The sequence below is a fragment of the Uranotaenia lowii genome, chromosome 2 (assembly GCF_029784155.1).
Source record: "Uranotaenia lowii strain MFRU-FL chromosome 2, ASM2978415v1, whole genome shotgun sequence".
Lineage (NCBI taxonomy): Eukaryota > Metazoa > Arthropoda > Insecta > Diptera > Culicidae > Uranotaenia > Uranotaenia lowii.
Window position 1 is genome coordinate 177,068,811 of NC_073692.1, and position 16,375 is coordinate 177,085,185.

General features: G+C 34.9%; 1 protein-coding gene and 1 long non-coding RNA gene across 2 annotated transcripts in view; both read right to left on the reverse strand.

Annotated features, from left to right (window-relative positions):
- The window catches only part of LOC129747445 (ATP-sensitive inward rectifier potassium channel 12), a 30,005-nt gene extending 27,051 nt beyond the window's left edge, over positions 1-2,954 (reverse strand). Inside the window, exons 1-2 of the mRNA XM_055741677.1 lie at positions 2,865-2,954; positions 2,612-2,802 (exon numbers count right to left, since the gene is read on the reverse strand). Of these exons, the coding sequence (XP_055597652.1) occupies positions 2,612-2,643 (32 nt within the window). The 5' untranslated portion in view covers positions 2,644-2,802; positions 2,865-2,954. The remainder of the gene's footprint in view (positions 1-2,611; positions 2,803-2,864) is intronic.
- A 12,722-nt stretch (positions 2,955-15,676) lies between these two features.
- Positions 15,677-16,123, reverse strand: LOC129744185 (uncharacterized). Its single transcript, XR_008736844.1, has 2 exons — positions 16,063-16,123; positions 15,677-16,002 (listed from the first exon to the last, which is right to left on the reverse strand). It is a non-coding gene; the product is annotated as an uncharacterized LOC129744185 (long non-coding RNA).
- Positions 16,124-16,375: the final 252 nt, after the last annotated feature.

Genomic DNA, 16,375 nt, shown 5'->3' on the forward strand with positions numbered 1-16,375 from the left:
GCTTCAGTACAGTTCCAAAATATGCTTCCTGGTCTAGCATCACGGAGCATACCAAGACAACTTTTTGCTGGCCAGGGATCCTTCATGTGGAAAACACTACTAAGTTTCTTTCTAAGCTCATTTTTAGTTTGATTGTCTTTGCTAAAAAGATGAAATTAACCACTTAGATAGCAACAAAGAGAATTTAGCCATCTTTTATTCGGTGATAGAGACATGGGTCGTACCTTGAAGCCTTCAGATCCATCTTCTTCAAAGCTGCGTCTAGCTTGATGTTCCAAATCCGGCTGGATTGTTTCAGGCCATAGAGCGCTTTATTCAAGCGACACACCTTCGTTCGACTTAGGTCTTTGAAGCAGGGGTGCTGCTCCATAGAAATTTCCTGCTCCATTTCGCTTTGCAGGAAAGCGGCGATGGCGTCCATCTGGACCACGTCGAGGTTGTGTTTGGCAGCCAGGGCAAAAAGGTACCGGAGCGAATTATGAAGGACAACAGGAGAATATGTTTCGTCATAATCCACCCCCTTTCGCTGTGAGTAGCCCTTTATAAGCAACCTTGCCTTGTAACGGTCGATGTTCCCGCCTGCATCGTGTTTCGTCTTGAAGATCCACTTGCATTTTATCGTCTTCCGACCTTCCGGGAGATCCGTCAACGTCCAGGTGTTGTTGCTCATCAGGGCCCCGTATTCCTCGACCATCGCCTTTTTCCAGCGATCGGAATCATCGCGGGATAAAATCTGTGACCAAGACGGATTTGAAGATTGTCGCGGTGGGAGCACGGTCACGTCAGTTACAGTTTCATTGGAGGAATCACTTTCAATTAGTGAATCCTCGGAACCAGCAGCTGTGTCGTAGTCCGTGTTGAAATCGTCCTCGTCGTCATCATCGGCTTGAGGAGTAGAACCAACTTCTTCATCGGGGGACAACGGAGTACTCTCTTCTGGATCCAGTTGAATAACCGTTGTTTTTCGTACTTCCTGGGATGGCGGCTTGCGTTCACTTTTCGCTTCGTTGATGAATTGGACCTCTCGACTGACCACTATCGACCTGGTTTTGGTGTTGTACAGACGCTCGACTTTCGTGTTTTCATCGATCCATAACCTATTAGGATATATTGACAGTTTTACACGAACACCACCTTAGCAGGAGACCTCAGCCATAACCTCAAACCATAGGAGAACAGAATCGATTTTTGAGAAGGGCGCAAGATAAACGCGTTTTTCCGGTACTCATATCGACAAATTCGTCCTGTGGAAAAACGATACACGGTGTTCGTGTTTTGATTTTTTTGGGCGTTCAGGGTTACCAAGTGCATTGATATTTGGAAAATAATTAAATTTTTTAATTGCATTGTTATTGAAAATCCTTTTCAAAAGTACTGAGAATTTGCAATATTCCCGTAGATTTCTAGAAAAAAAATGAAATGCAATTAAATGCGTAGAAATTGATTGCAACGGAAAAACAACTGCCTGTATCGCACACTTAAACGATGTAGCGAATTATGTGGATTTGTTTAAAATAATCAGAGCATGCAGGAGATTATTTTCAAGGACAACATAAACGGGCTTTCATTAAATTTATTTTTTGTAACAGTTAATGATTTGGCATTCGTTTAGAAGATAGAAACAAATTTTGAATCTATCAAGCAGTATATGAAAACATATTTCAGATGTTTTAAATTCACCTTGAAAATTCATTAGAAAAATATGGCTTATCTTCATCGATTTTGGGACGCCTCATAATGAATTTAAACGTTTAGCTGTTGACATTTAAAAAATTTAATCAATTCAATCAATATTATAATTAGTTGAAATCAAACAAATACTGATTTTAGTAACGCACCTAGCATCACTGGTGAGGCCGCCAGCAAATCAAAGTTTGAGGTTATGGCTGAGGCCAATTTTTCCCCAATACTATCGTTCGTATATACCCTTATTAGCAGATGTGGGGACGCAAGGAATAAAAGTGACTTGCTTTTAAGAGAGTTCAAACAAGAGTGAACATTTTATTGATTGGTTACGCCTAGTTACATTTCTAAGATTGCTACGATCATTATAATTAGATCAGTGCTTACTATTCTAATAAGTTTAACCTACTTTACTCTCTTCCAACTGTCCGAAAGAGATTAGGAATTCTGAAATGGTGCTCAAGTACCTTCCATGATTAAAAAAATGGGTGAGATACTCCAGCTGGCTTAAATCCACTAGCCATTGTACATACATCAGTTTTCCGATCGCTTGATGACCCACAAATTCCCAATAATAGATATGGCCTTTTCCCAAAATGTCAGGATACCAAAGCCGGTCAAAACCCATGAGCTGGATGTAGAGGTGTGGATGAACTCGATTTGCCGTGGTATAGGTGATCGAAAAAACGTAAACATTGTGTGTATTACAGTGATGACGTCATAACATCATCGGGGCTGCAGTTCGTAATACAGTTTACTAGAAAAGTTGGTCAAATTAACATGATTAAAGTACTATAATACTGAAAATAGTGAACGCTCGTATAAAAGGCGAAACATATATCCTTGTTGAGTGAATTTCCCATCTCAAAATGAGTATTGAATGGCTTTTTTCAGCGTGATTCGGTTGTTACAGAACGCGTTTTTTTACCGTGGATTGTTCCGTCGTCGTGGAATAACCATCTTAGAAGATCATTTATTGTAATCGAGGGCGATGACTTCAACTGATCCCCAAGTTTGCATTTCTCTGTAGAAATTCTTCGACCACTTGCTTCCGGTTCCAAGGTTTTGCTCTGATGGATCGAGCAGACTCAGTTGGAGGGCAACGAACGGATGGCAAAGCTGAGAGAAAAAAACGAAACATAAAGAATATTGCGACAATGGCCCAAGTTAGAAATACTTACCAGATTTTATAAGAACCCTCCTTGCGTTTTCCATATAAACATTGAAAAACTCCGTCAATTCGAAATGCTGGGAGCACACGTATATGCCCATCCATCCTTAGGTCGAATTCACAGTGCGCGCGATGCGAAGTGCGAAGCGAATGTCTAATTCGCGCGAAAAACCGCTTCTCATTGAAACACGTTGAAAAAAACATCGACCGGCCACAGTGCAAGCGAATTCTTGTGCGAAGACCCGGATCGATCGCGTGAATTCATCCTGTTCACCCGGACATACACTGAAAATATTCTCTCGGATATTTTGTATCGCCAATGATTATTTATCAAAAAATTTTTTTCAAAAGTTTATTTATTTAATTATCATTGCCGAATCTGTGTTGGTTATGAAAAATGCACGGTTTTTAGCACGGATTTTCGAAAAAAACGCGGTTTCATTCTTTTTCAATTGAAACAAATTCTAACTGGCAATAAACGACCGGTGGTGAAACAAATTCGAACTGGTGAAACAAATTCTAACTGGCAATAAACGACCGGTGGTATGAAAGCCCCACAATATGTATATAGGGTGAAGGGGCTGAACGGATAGAAGTTGAAATTCGTTGTCCGACGCCATCTTGAAATCCAATATGGCCCCTTCGACTCAACTTTAAAATGCTGGAAGTGACTGAAAAGCACATGAAACTCCCACAATATGGGTTTTAGATGAAAGTGCTCAATAAGTAGAAGCCGAATTTGGCTGTCTAACGCCATCTTGAAATCAAAGATGGCGATTTCCGCTTAATTCAAAATGTAGTAAATAATTGAAAATCGCATGATCCATTCACAATATAAGAAATGAGTAAAAGTGATCAAAAAGTAGATGAAAAATGAATTACAGAAGTTTAACAAAAATTTTGAGAAAACTGCAAAAAATCACTGAAAGAAATAAACAAAAATATGACAAGTGTTATATAAATGAAGTAATATTGACAAAAATATAAGGGTCATTCCATGTCAAGTGTGCACAGCGAAAAAAAAAATCTTATCGAAAATTCGCCAAACTTGCCCTAAGGACTTTCTGAGGCCTACAAAACAAATCCTCAATTTTTGAGAATGAACCGCCCACCCCCCGTTACAGGACCCTCCCTTCTTTTTTTCAAGATTTTCAAAAATTCATCATTTCTAAAATACAATATCTCCGGACTCCGGACTGATCAGTCAATTAGTTAAAAAATGTTATTGTTCAGTACTCCATTCGGTGTCAACAAAAAAAAATCTGCTGTGATTGCTTTGAATCAATAAAGGCGATATACAATGAACAAATGCTGTGCGTCAATAGTCAGTATTATTAGATCAGTATCGCCATAATTCATGTAAGTTCAGTAGGTAATCAACAGACCAGCATATTCTTGACATTTATACATTTTCTGTGAATAAGTTTAACAGTTTTTTGGAATAATGAACCAAATCCTCACATTTATTCATCCGCAGCATCCGCTAAGGAAGCACTTACTTAATGATTTAAAACAGTGTGAAGAAGTAAACTTCAATATGTATGCTGATTTTAAATTAAATTCGTCCAGAAAATCGTGAATGGAATTACCAAAAGTTTAAGGGGATACTGTAAGAAAATATTAGATGGACAGTAAAATTTAAATCTTTCATAACTCGAAAACAAGAAATATTATATTGGGATTTTGGTTGGTTCTTACGTAAAATTTTCTCAAAAAAACAATGAAAACTGCGAAAACTAACGTTTTATTTTTAGAGCTATGTTTTGACGTTGAAAACGTCACTATTTCAGAAAATGAATAATATCAAATGATAGATTTTAATAAAATCTACACAACGCATATTTTATCATTTTGGTATGATTTTCCAGTCCGGAGATATTGTATTTTAAAAATGATGAATTTTTCAAAATCTTGAAAAAAAGAAGGGGGGGTCCTGTAACGGGGGGTGGGCGGTTCATTCTCAAAAATTGAGGATTTGTTTTGTAGGCCTCAGAAAGTCCTTAGGCCAAGTTTGGCGAATTTTCGATAAGATTTTTTTTTTCGCTGTGCACACTTGACATGGAATGACCCATAACAAAACTGTGGAAAAATATGAATAACTATTACTAAAATTTGAAATATGACAAAAATATGACAAACAATATAGTGACAAATGACAACACTTTGAATAAAACACTTCAAATGTGGTAAAAAAAAATATGACAAATATTACAAAATTAGACAAAAATATGAGAAAAAAATCACAAAAATGGCAAAACTATGATAAATGAGAAAAAAATATATGACAAAATTATAATCAAAATTTGACAATAAAATGACCTGACAGAACTAATTTAAGGATAAATATTTGACAACAAATAATAATTAAAAATTTACAAAATATATATATATATATATATATATATATATATATATATATATATATATATATATATATATATATATATATATATATATATATATATATATATATATATATATATATATATATATATATATATATATATATATATATATATATATATATATATATATATATATATATATATATATATATATATATATATATATATATATATATATATATATATATATATATATATATATATATATATATATATATATATATATATATATATATATATATATATATACACAGCAAATTTTTTTTTGCTGGAAACCAGCAAAATTTTGCTGGTTTTTGTCCCGCTGACTTTCCAGCAAGCAATTTCAATTGCTGGAAAAAACAGCAAACGTTAATGCTGGTTTCCAGCAATTCAAATTGCTGGAAAATCAGCAATCCAGATTGCTGGAAACCAGCTATTTCTTTCAACACAACCGGCAGTATTTAGTATGAAATTTATATTTCAATTCAAAATTAAAGTTTAATATTGGCTGTGCATATAATAAGCAATAAAAACAATTATTTTCCCCCTTTTTCAATAAGGGATTAATTTATTTTCCAAAAAAAAAACTTTTTTTCACAACTTTCAAACACCGGCTCTGGCGTGGCCGCTTTGTGCCAAAATGTTGATCATCCGCCACCTGTAAAAATAGTTTTGATTAGTATCTTCTATGGAATATCTACCTGTCCAATAAAAACTTACCCTTGACTTGATGCCTGCTTGCTAGAATATAGAGTAAAATAAAATAATTATATTACCCAACAAACATTTTTGCTGATTAAAAACGCCAATTCTTTGATTGTATGCTGTTTTGAGGTGCTGATTGCTGTTTCAGCTTTCTGGCTGAAGAAAGAAATATTTCAGCGCTGTTTCAGCGTATAAGGAAGTTTTATTTCAGCCAATAGAAAGTAGGGGAAAATTGGCTGAAGAATAACTCGTTCAGCCTTTGTCCAACCATTTTTGACACCTTCAAATTTGACAGCCGTCAGCTGTATAAGGGTAGCGTCGAAAGCGTCTTTCAGCAATATCAAACTTTTGTGTCATGACGAATCAAAATAATTATCTTTTGATTCGTCTAATGATTCGGAATTTCTCATTTGGCATGATAAAATGGCCTTGCCGGGAAATTTACATTTTATTCTCATAGCAATTTCAATTTCTTCATTTGAAATTGACCTTGGTTGAGAAATATTTTGGTCGCTTAAGAGCGACAGTTTTCTGTTCCTTCGCAGAATGCATGGTTGGTTGTGCCTTCTGCGGCATGAGACTAACAAGTCGTAGGTTCAAAGTTCGAGACGAGTTCAAATGAAGAAAAAATAACACGTGAGGGGAAAAGTAGCTGGCAAACATCGGACATACATCGGTCAACATTCTTTTTGTTTTTTTTTGTTGCTCCGTCAATTGACGTTTCATGTGGTTTCATGTCATCTTTGCTGATTAATTTCTCCAGATCTCGATGTTTAAGGGCTGAACAGCAGCTTCTCTCTAAATTTGGGTTGCCTTCTTTCAGCAAGATAGCTGATTTAAAATTAGAACTAAACAATGTTTCAGCGGTTGTTCAGCAAAAAATGTTTGTTGGGTAATTTAACCTTAATTCATAAAATAGAATCTCACCTTACTTCAGCGTATACGAAACAAAAACAAACTCCAAATTGACTCGATTGCTGATTTTCCAGCAAACTGGATCAATTGCTGGAAAGTCCAGCAATTTGAAAATCGATTGCTGATTTTTCAGCAAAAATGACAAGCACATAACCGAATGCTGAAAAATCCAGCAATTCGAAAACCGATTGCTGGTTTCCAGCAAAAATTTGGATTGCTGAACGTTTCCAGCAATTTTTTTTGCTGGAAATCGAGGCAAAAATTTACAGTGTATATATACACGCAGAAAAATATATTTTAAAAATAATAAGATTTCGGCCAAAAATAATAAAATTTTTGGTTGGGAAAAGGCACAAATATATTTTTGGCCACACTGAATAAAAATATCGATTTGATTTAAACTTATCGTTTGATTGAAAATAAAATACACCCTTTTTAAAAGTGATACATAATTTCTATCAAAATAATAAAACTTTGGTACGAAATTAAAACAAATTCGAATCGAGACAAAACAAAATTGTTATTCGATATGAAAGCAGAAATTTGATTGGTTTCTATTTGGATGCATGTTATTTATTGGATTTCGATGAATGATAAATAATTGAACAAAAATTTATTTCAATTTTTCAAATACGTTTAATGAAATTAAAACATGATACTATCACTAAAGCTGCATATGCGTTTTGTTGTCCACCAGTGCTGATTCCCGATAATGCTGCCCATCTTGCAGCAGCGGCAGGCGGCAGTTCCACCTTCATAACCGGCTACCTTCGGGAGAGCAAGAAGGTGCTGATGTCGGCCGAAGGTCGGGGCAAAGCGCCCATTTGCCGAAATCCGAATAGCCGGCCGGCATAAGTTCAGGACATTCACACACCAGCTAAAAAAAAGCAATTAGGAGGCATTTTCAAATCTAAATCAGTAGCTATATTTACCTATGGCCCGGGCCAGTTTAGCGTACCGGACATCAGCTGCAAATTAAGCCGACTGCTGTTGAACATTCTTGCCGTCACCGGGGTCTACGGGAAACGGACTTGGATGTTTTTGACATTTCATCCATCTCTGCAGCAGTGATGATAACTTCCAGACTTCATTTCGGCCTTGGAATCTACAAACCATTAATATTCCTGAAAACAAAGACGTAATTAAAAAAAATCAATAATACAGTTTACCATTAAACCTTACTTTAACTGGAAAACTTTAAAAAGGAATCGGTTCCATGAGCCGGCGGACCAATTTTCGGATATTTTTTTTTCTTGTTTCAACTGATCGTTTTCAATTCACACGATTATTGTAATAAAGCCTGTTTCGCTTGAAAATAACTCAAATTACAATTCAAGGTAATAAAAAATATGTGTGTGCAAATAACTATTTTTTATCATTATTTCTATTCCATTATTTTGTGATAGCTGTGAAGAAATCTGCATTTAGAATATAAAATAAATTAACAAAACGTTTTCTTGAAACGCCTCCCTGTTCTTTTTCTGCGTGTGTATATATATATATATATATATATATATATATATATATATATATATATATATATATATATATATATATATATATATATATATATATATATATATATATATATATATATATATATATATATATATATATATATATATATATATATATATATATATATATATATATATATATATATATATATATATATATATATATATATATATATATATATATATATATATATATATATATATATATATATATATATAAAACTATGAAAAAAAATATTATATAGGTGGTAAAAATATGTCAAAAATTTGACATAAAAATGAAAAAATACAGGCTAGAATATGATAAAGTTCTTAAAAAAATATGACAAAAATTTGACAAAATAATCACAAAAATCTGACAAAATTATGAAGAATGAGATAAAAATATAACAAAATACTTTCAAATATATGTAAGAAAAAAGATAAAATGACAAATACGACATTAAAATAACAAAATTTCACCAAAAAAAATGACAAATCCGAACATATAATGATGAATATGTTACAAATATTTGGCGAATATGACGAAAAAATTACAAAATCAAGACAAATCTATGGGCTTGTGATATGTGTAACTCAGTTGGCAAGTTAGTTCCCTCCTAAGCCAATGTCCGTGAGTTCAAATGCAAGAGTAATCAACTATTACTATAGTAACTATAAAAAAAAAAATCAAATGAACAAAAAATCTGACAGAACTATGACAAAAATACGACCAATGAAAACATGGTAAAATTATGATAAAAATTAAAGAAAATGACAAAAATCTTACAGTACTATAACAATCTTTGCCAATTTTGTTTTTTTGATCATAGTTTTGTTACATTTTTATCATATTTTTTTCAAAGCTTTGTTACATATATTTTTATTATATTTGTAATATTTTTGTCACCTTTGCCATATTTTATCAAAGTTTTGTCAGTGTTTCGTAATTTTTGTTGTTATAATATTGTAACTTTTATCACTTTTTCCATATTTTTATCAAAGTTTTTTCAGCGTTTCGTTATTTTTGTTGTTATAATATTGTAACTTTTTCCATCATTTTGTTATGTTTCTGTCATAGTTTTGGTAGATTTTGCGATTTTCAGTCATTTAAAATATTTTAAAGTTGAGCAGAAGCCGCCGTATTGAATTTTAAGATGGCGTTTCATAGCGTCAGACTGCAAAATTCGACTTTTACTAATTGATTCCTTTCACCTAATACCCAAATTATGGGTGTTTTTCGCGATTTTCAGTCATTTAAAGCATTTTTATGTTAGGCTGAAGCCGCCATCTTGGATTTGGGCGTCAAAAATCTATTCTCCGACGTCCTCATAAAGTCCAGGCACCTAGTATTCTTCCCAAGCAACCAGAATTCCCTTAAAAAGTTTCCATAGAAGCTTAATCAGCTCTCGTTTGTATCTGAAGAGAATGCTAATCAGCCCAAAATTTAAGTTCTTAAAGCTACTTTCAAGTTCGTTTAGGTGGCTGTAGAGAACGCTATTCAGCTTCTAAGAGAATGTCAAGAAACTTCTACGCGCCGAAAAAAAAATCCGATTGACAAATCCCAAGTAACCAAAAGTCTCATAGATACTTAACCCTGTACATTAAAAGTTCACATTTGGCTGAGTAAAAGGTCCTCGAGAGAATTGAATACAAGTGCTTGAATCGGACTTCTGAACGAAATTAAAAAGTCTAAAGAAGTAGCATAGATAATTTTTGTGCTTTCCAAGTACCTTTAAAAATCCAGGATTCAATTCGGACTATCGTGCTTCGTAACGAACTTCTTAGGAATTTTTTGGTTCCATGAAGAACTTCTTACGAACTTTTCGGTTCCATGCAGAACTTGTTACGAACGTTTTGGTTCCATGTGAAACTTCTTAAAAACTTCAATGCAAACGTATAAATTATTTACGAAAAATAAATGAATGATTTGTTTTACTGTCTCCGTCAGCGATTGGAACAAAAAGGATGTTAGGATAAGAACAGAATGGAAAGGTCCAGGTTCATAAGTAAATGATACTAAGGGAATACTTTACTAAATCCAAAATAAGTTTCTGCACAAGCTTTCCACAAATTCTATACTTTTGGAACATTAATAATCAACAGTTTAGTTTTTGAGCCAAACAAACAAAAAAAATCAAATTTTTATTCAAATTTTGTTTTTAAATTGTTTTCAATGATAGTACATATTCACACCTAATCATTTACATTGCTATGCTTCCTCATTTTCCTTAATTTTGTTCATGGAGGAGCAGCTTTAACAGAAGAAGCGGAGCGGCCTTGAGCAAGGTCTCCACTGGTTGGTACCGGGAGAAGCCCTCAAATGAGAAAACTGAAAACTATGCGACTTCTGATTTTTTTTCAGGCCCATTTTGAAGAACTTTGTTTTTTGATTTCATTAAAACAAGAATCTAAAATTTAAAAAATATCGTTAGTGGCACAGAACAAATAAAACTTATTTTAAAAAACCATAGTAATTCAAGAGCTCAATTTGGCTCTCCATTTGCTGTTGCAGAAAATTTCAACTTGAAAGAGATCTCGCAGCACTTCATTATTGGTTCTTCTTTTTTAAACTAGAACTTGAAACAAAAAAGTAAGGCACATTTCACAAAAAGAAAAATCAAACATTCAAAAATTTACGTTTAATCACGAACCATGCGAGTCCGCTTTGAAAATAAATGATGCATTATTTGATGGATGCAAATGTTTACATTTTAAATACTATGCCTACTCGGAAAAGGGATAAACCCGAGTTAACTTTGAATAGAAGTTTTAAATAACATCAATCTACTCGCTAACTTTCAGCTACTCAGTTCAGAGTGACGATTACTCAGTTGTCGCCAAAACCGCACCTACTCAGTTCTGACTAAACGGCTTTTACTCAGAACTGACTAACAGCCCTTTTCGCGACATCTGAGTCATGCTTACTCAGAATGCGCGAATGATTCTGAAGCGGTTTTTGGCCGCTTTTTTCATGCTAGAATAATTAAAACCTGTGTTATTATTCAGGCAAATGATGGATTTGTCGATTCGATTAATAACAAAAGTCGAAATATATTCATACACCTTTATTAAAAAAAAACAATATTTATATGAACATTTTGGCTTCAGTTTTCACCTGTCGGGTTTCGTCTCCCGGGTTGGGACCGATTATACCGTACTGGATTAAGATATGGCAAATGACCGCCTGGGTAGATGATTTTTGGTCATTCCTGCAGGGCTTTTCCATCACTTCGGTGGATGTTTTCTTTTGGACTTCAGCTCTGTATCCTGCAATATGAAGAAAATCGGATTGATATCTAGAAATAACGTTTAAAATATGCATTTTAACCATGTAAATTTTCCAGTTTATGTTGCACGAAAACTTCGTCGACCGCTTCGCACAAACTGATCAACATTTACTCAGTTGTCGCCTTCAAGCACTCGAGTTCTCTGAGTGGCGAATTTCCTGCCGTCTGAGTAATCTTTCCGCTGATTTCTGAGTTCATTAAGATCAGCCGTCGACTGCTTCATACATGTGGCGACGTCTGAGTAAAAGGTAGCCGTGCTCTGAGTATTTCAATTTTAGCGAGTAAGTATTGGCTGTGGTACAGAGGTAGCATGTTCAGTTTTCACCAAAAAGGTCCAGGTTCAAATCTTCATGAAAATTGTTCAAGTAAGTATAAAATTCATTAAGAGTAACAGGAATAGTAGGTATAATAAAAATGAAATGAATAGAATTTCAATGGGAGAGTGGGTGAAGTAAATACCTACAATACTTTTTAAAAAAATCCTTTTTATTCAAAGTCTCATGCAATGGCTGAATAGCCTTCTACTCAGCTTTGATTATGAACCTTTAAAGTATCGATAAGAACTTAAATTTTAAGCTGAGTAGAAAGCTATACAGCCCTAAAACAGGGCTGAGTAAGCTTCTAAGAGACCGTTCTATGGAACTTTTGGTTACTTGGGATTGCTCTGACAACCACATGTCAGATTGCTAGGTTGCCGGTCCATCATGGTCTATCTCATTGATTTTAATTATATTGTTTTCATTACAAAAGCTGCTTACACGCCTAGAGAATTGAACCGCTGCTCTCTAGGTTGCAATGAAGCTCACCAGCCTCTCGACCAATCCAGCAATAGCTAATTGCCACTGTAATGATTAGTATTTAAACTTAATGTCATTTGAGATGATTGAGTGGGTTGGTCAATAGAAGGTACCTTATTTCGTTCAAAGGACTTTCAGTACACAATATGAATCATAACAAAAATTTGCATCATCAAAAATTTATTCGAATATCTTATTTAACATTTATAAGAAAAATTCGAAAAAATCTTGAATTCCATTTGTATATATCAGTACAGATATAAAAAAAACAAATACCATGACAAACAATTGACAGACATTTTTGACATGTCGCTTAGAATTCCCAAATAAGTTCTTTAAAACACCTCCAAGTATCTTAATGGTGCGCTTTAGAATGTTACGCGAACGTTATCGACCTTCTTGAAAAACATTTTTGACATGTCGCTTAGAATTCCCATATAGGTTCTTTAAAACACCTTCAAATATCTTAATGGAACGCTTTAGAATGTTACGCGATCGTTATCGACCTTCTTGAAAAACATTTTTGACATGTCGCTTAGATTTCCCATATAGGTTCTTTAAAACACCTTCAAGCATCTTAATGGTGCGTTTTGGAATGTCACGCGAACATAATCGACCTTCTTGAAAGAAGTTCCATTAAAAGCGCTTAGAAGTTCCGTTATCGATAGTTTAACCTTTCAAAGGGCGATGGAAGTTCCTGAGTAACTTTTACGCGACAAGAGTCACCTGAAGTTCTCGTAAAACATTTTTTCAGCCAAATGTGAACTTCGGAGTTCCATCTTTAAGTAAAACGCGACTTTTGGTTGCTTGGGTTGTCCTTAAGATTCCTTTTCATAATCCCTGCGGTTCTAGAACGCACAAGGTTTTTTCCGAGGTTTTCCGGAATTAACGTTGTTTTTCAGAACTAACGCGGATTAGTTTTTTTGCGCGGTACATCTCGATCACAGTTTTGATTCTGCAAATTAATGTGCAAAGATTTTTTCACGTGTGATTAATTTTTGCAACACCGAAGGTTTTTTTCAGTGTTGAACCGCATCGCAATTCGCGTGCACTGTGGCCGGCCTTCAAAAACGAACTTGCGAAATTCATCCGGTGAATGAATATTTCGCTTCGCAGTTCGCTTCGCGCTCACTGTGTTTGTACCCTTAAGAGCAAACGCACCAATAAGTGAGTATACACAGTAAACTAAAATTACCGAGTTCGGTAATTCATTTTACAGAACTAGTTCTGTAATTAGAAAATTTTCGGTAATTGATCAATCTGACGTTTAGTTTTTACCGAGTTCAGTAAATCGGCTCTTGACTTACCGAAGTTCTTTTATTTTGATGTAAACAAATCTCAATGCCATCAATTTTCGGTAAAAAATTACAGAAATTAAACTGCAAACAGTGTAGCTGTCAAGACGAACGTCGAAATTCGATTGTCAATTTTTGGCACTCCGGGTCTTCCTTCTCATTCTTGCAACCGAAATTAATCGTTTCGACTTCTTTCGTGCGCTCGAGTGTGATGGTTATCTTTTAACCGGCCAGTCGTCGCCATTGTTCGGCATTTTCGGTTTCGCGTTTTTTGAGCAATGGAGCAGCAGTTTTTTTATTGCTTCGTTGGCCTACATGCATGCACTTGAACGCACATAGACCATCGGATTTGGGACATCACCAGCACCGCGGCTCTTCGCATGGAACGGATTGCTTATTTGATCGCAGCTCCAGTAAAGGTACATCGGATGAGTTTATTTTCTGCACTTTAGCAAAAAAAATTAACTTTACTTCCAGGTCCCGTGGCTGTGACAACCTTCCTCCAGTCACCTGTCATTGTCCACAGAATGTAGGGGAGGGGGGAGGGGATTAGGGGATTCCTTGAAAAGCCACGAGACGGTATCATGTTGCCATAAACAGAAAATAAAGTTAAAATTATTTGATTCAGCTCCACATTTTTATTTGTAGATTGAGCCTCTGCTATTGAGGCGTCTTCTAGAAATGCGATAGTATTTAGCAAAAAATATTTTTTTGGGTAATTTTTGACGAAAACCGTAAAACGTTTGGTGGTTTCAGCTTATACATGGTATTCAGGTTTCAGCATATTACATGAGATGATATTCGAAACTCAAATCATCTCGTGTAGTATGCTGGGTATCGTACACCGAAACTACGGAACGTTTTACGGTTTTCGGTGAAAATTAGTGAAAAATTTAGTTTTTGGTTCATATTATCGGCGATGCGGTAATAACAGATATTTCGGCGAAAAAAATCGGTTTTTCGGTGAAAACAACCGAGTTTTCGGTAAAAAGTAGTGGAATTTTGTGAAAATCACCGGTTTTTCGGTAAACATTGCCGAACTTTTTGAATTTATCTGGTAAAACTGACCGATTTTTCGGTAATAATTACAGATATTTCGGTAAACTCTTCCGATTGTTCGGTAAATATTACCGAACTTTTACAGTTTTTTCGGTAAAAGTTATCAGTATTTCGATAATAATTACAGGTATTTCGGTAAAAATTTCAAGTATTTCGGTAATAGTTTTAGGTATTTCGGTAATGGTTACAGGTTTTTTCGGTTAAGTCTACCAGTTGTTCGGTTTATATAACCGAGCTTTTTAGTTTTTCGGTTAAAAATAACCGGCCTTTCGGTAATAATTAAAGACATTTCGGTTCAACAATACCGATCGGCCGGTTATATAACGAGCTGTCATGTTGACAACTGTCAATATTTTGACAGAGGATCAGCCGAGTTTTGGTTATTTTTACCGACAAAGGTCCGTAATATTTGACAGCTGTCACTTCTCAGCCATGAAAAAATTACCGAACAGTTTAACGATCTCCACATGTTAGGATTTCGGTAAAATAATTACCGAACTCGGTAATTTTCGTTTACTGTGTACGCGGCCCGGTTTTGCTCATTTCAGCGGACCGGTTTTGGGATACACACTCTTTCGCGCACCGGGCGGTAGCATCCCGCTTAACAAAATAAATGCTTGGAATGCTTGAAAGAATGCTTGGATTCCAAGCATTCTTCAAGCATTCCTCCCATTGAATTCAAGCATTATTTGGCCCAACCGATTCTACTTGAATCAGTTTTCCCGGTTCAGAATGACAGCTCTCGTTGACATCTGTCATGGTTTGAATGTATTGGTGTGATTTTTCTTGCTTATGTGTTAGTGCATGCGTGCATTCGTGTGCGTGTTATTTTTATTTGCTGGAGGTAGTGGATAATTAAAAAAATAAATAAAAATGAGTGAATTTTATTGCCTCTAATTTTTATTATTTTCATTTAATATTTTTTAACAATCCTAATTTTCTTTCACACTTTTTCATAATTTAGAGTTAATTAATAAAAAAAATCACATTTGCATTTAACCCGCACATTTTTATCACCGCTAGCGAGTAATTGCTGATATCCGAACTGCAGGGCGCACCCGTCCGGAAGCTGTTGGCTTTTTTCATGGCGCTTCAGGTACTCAGCGGAACAGATCCTAACGGCTCGTACTCGTCCACACCTGATGGACGCAAATAGGCAGGAATCTTTCAGCTGCTCTAGAGACTTAATTGGTTTTTCCGTCACCTGAAATAAAAATTGAAGGTTAAAATAAAATATTCAATAGCAATATCTAATAAAAATTACCTCCATCACGATGCTGCTGCTGAGAAAACTTGTGGCAAAATGGCCGTTGAAACTTAAAAGATTATTTCAGGCCTGCTTGGATCACTAACACTCACAAGCAGAAAGTCGTTAAAATAATCGACCGTGTGTTGTATTCATTTGTTTATAATTTTAGGCGAATGTATGTGTGCAATCGGGCAATCGGCTGACTGGACAGATGCACGTTAAACGTTGAGACCCCAATTTTTTATATATAACGCCCCGCTTAATAATTATTCTACTAGGGCTACTAGAATTCTAGTAGCCTTTCTAGTAGAATTCTACTAGAACCTGT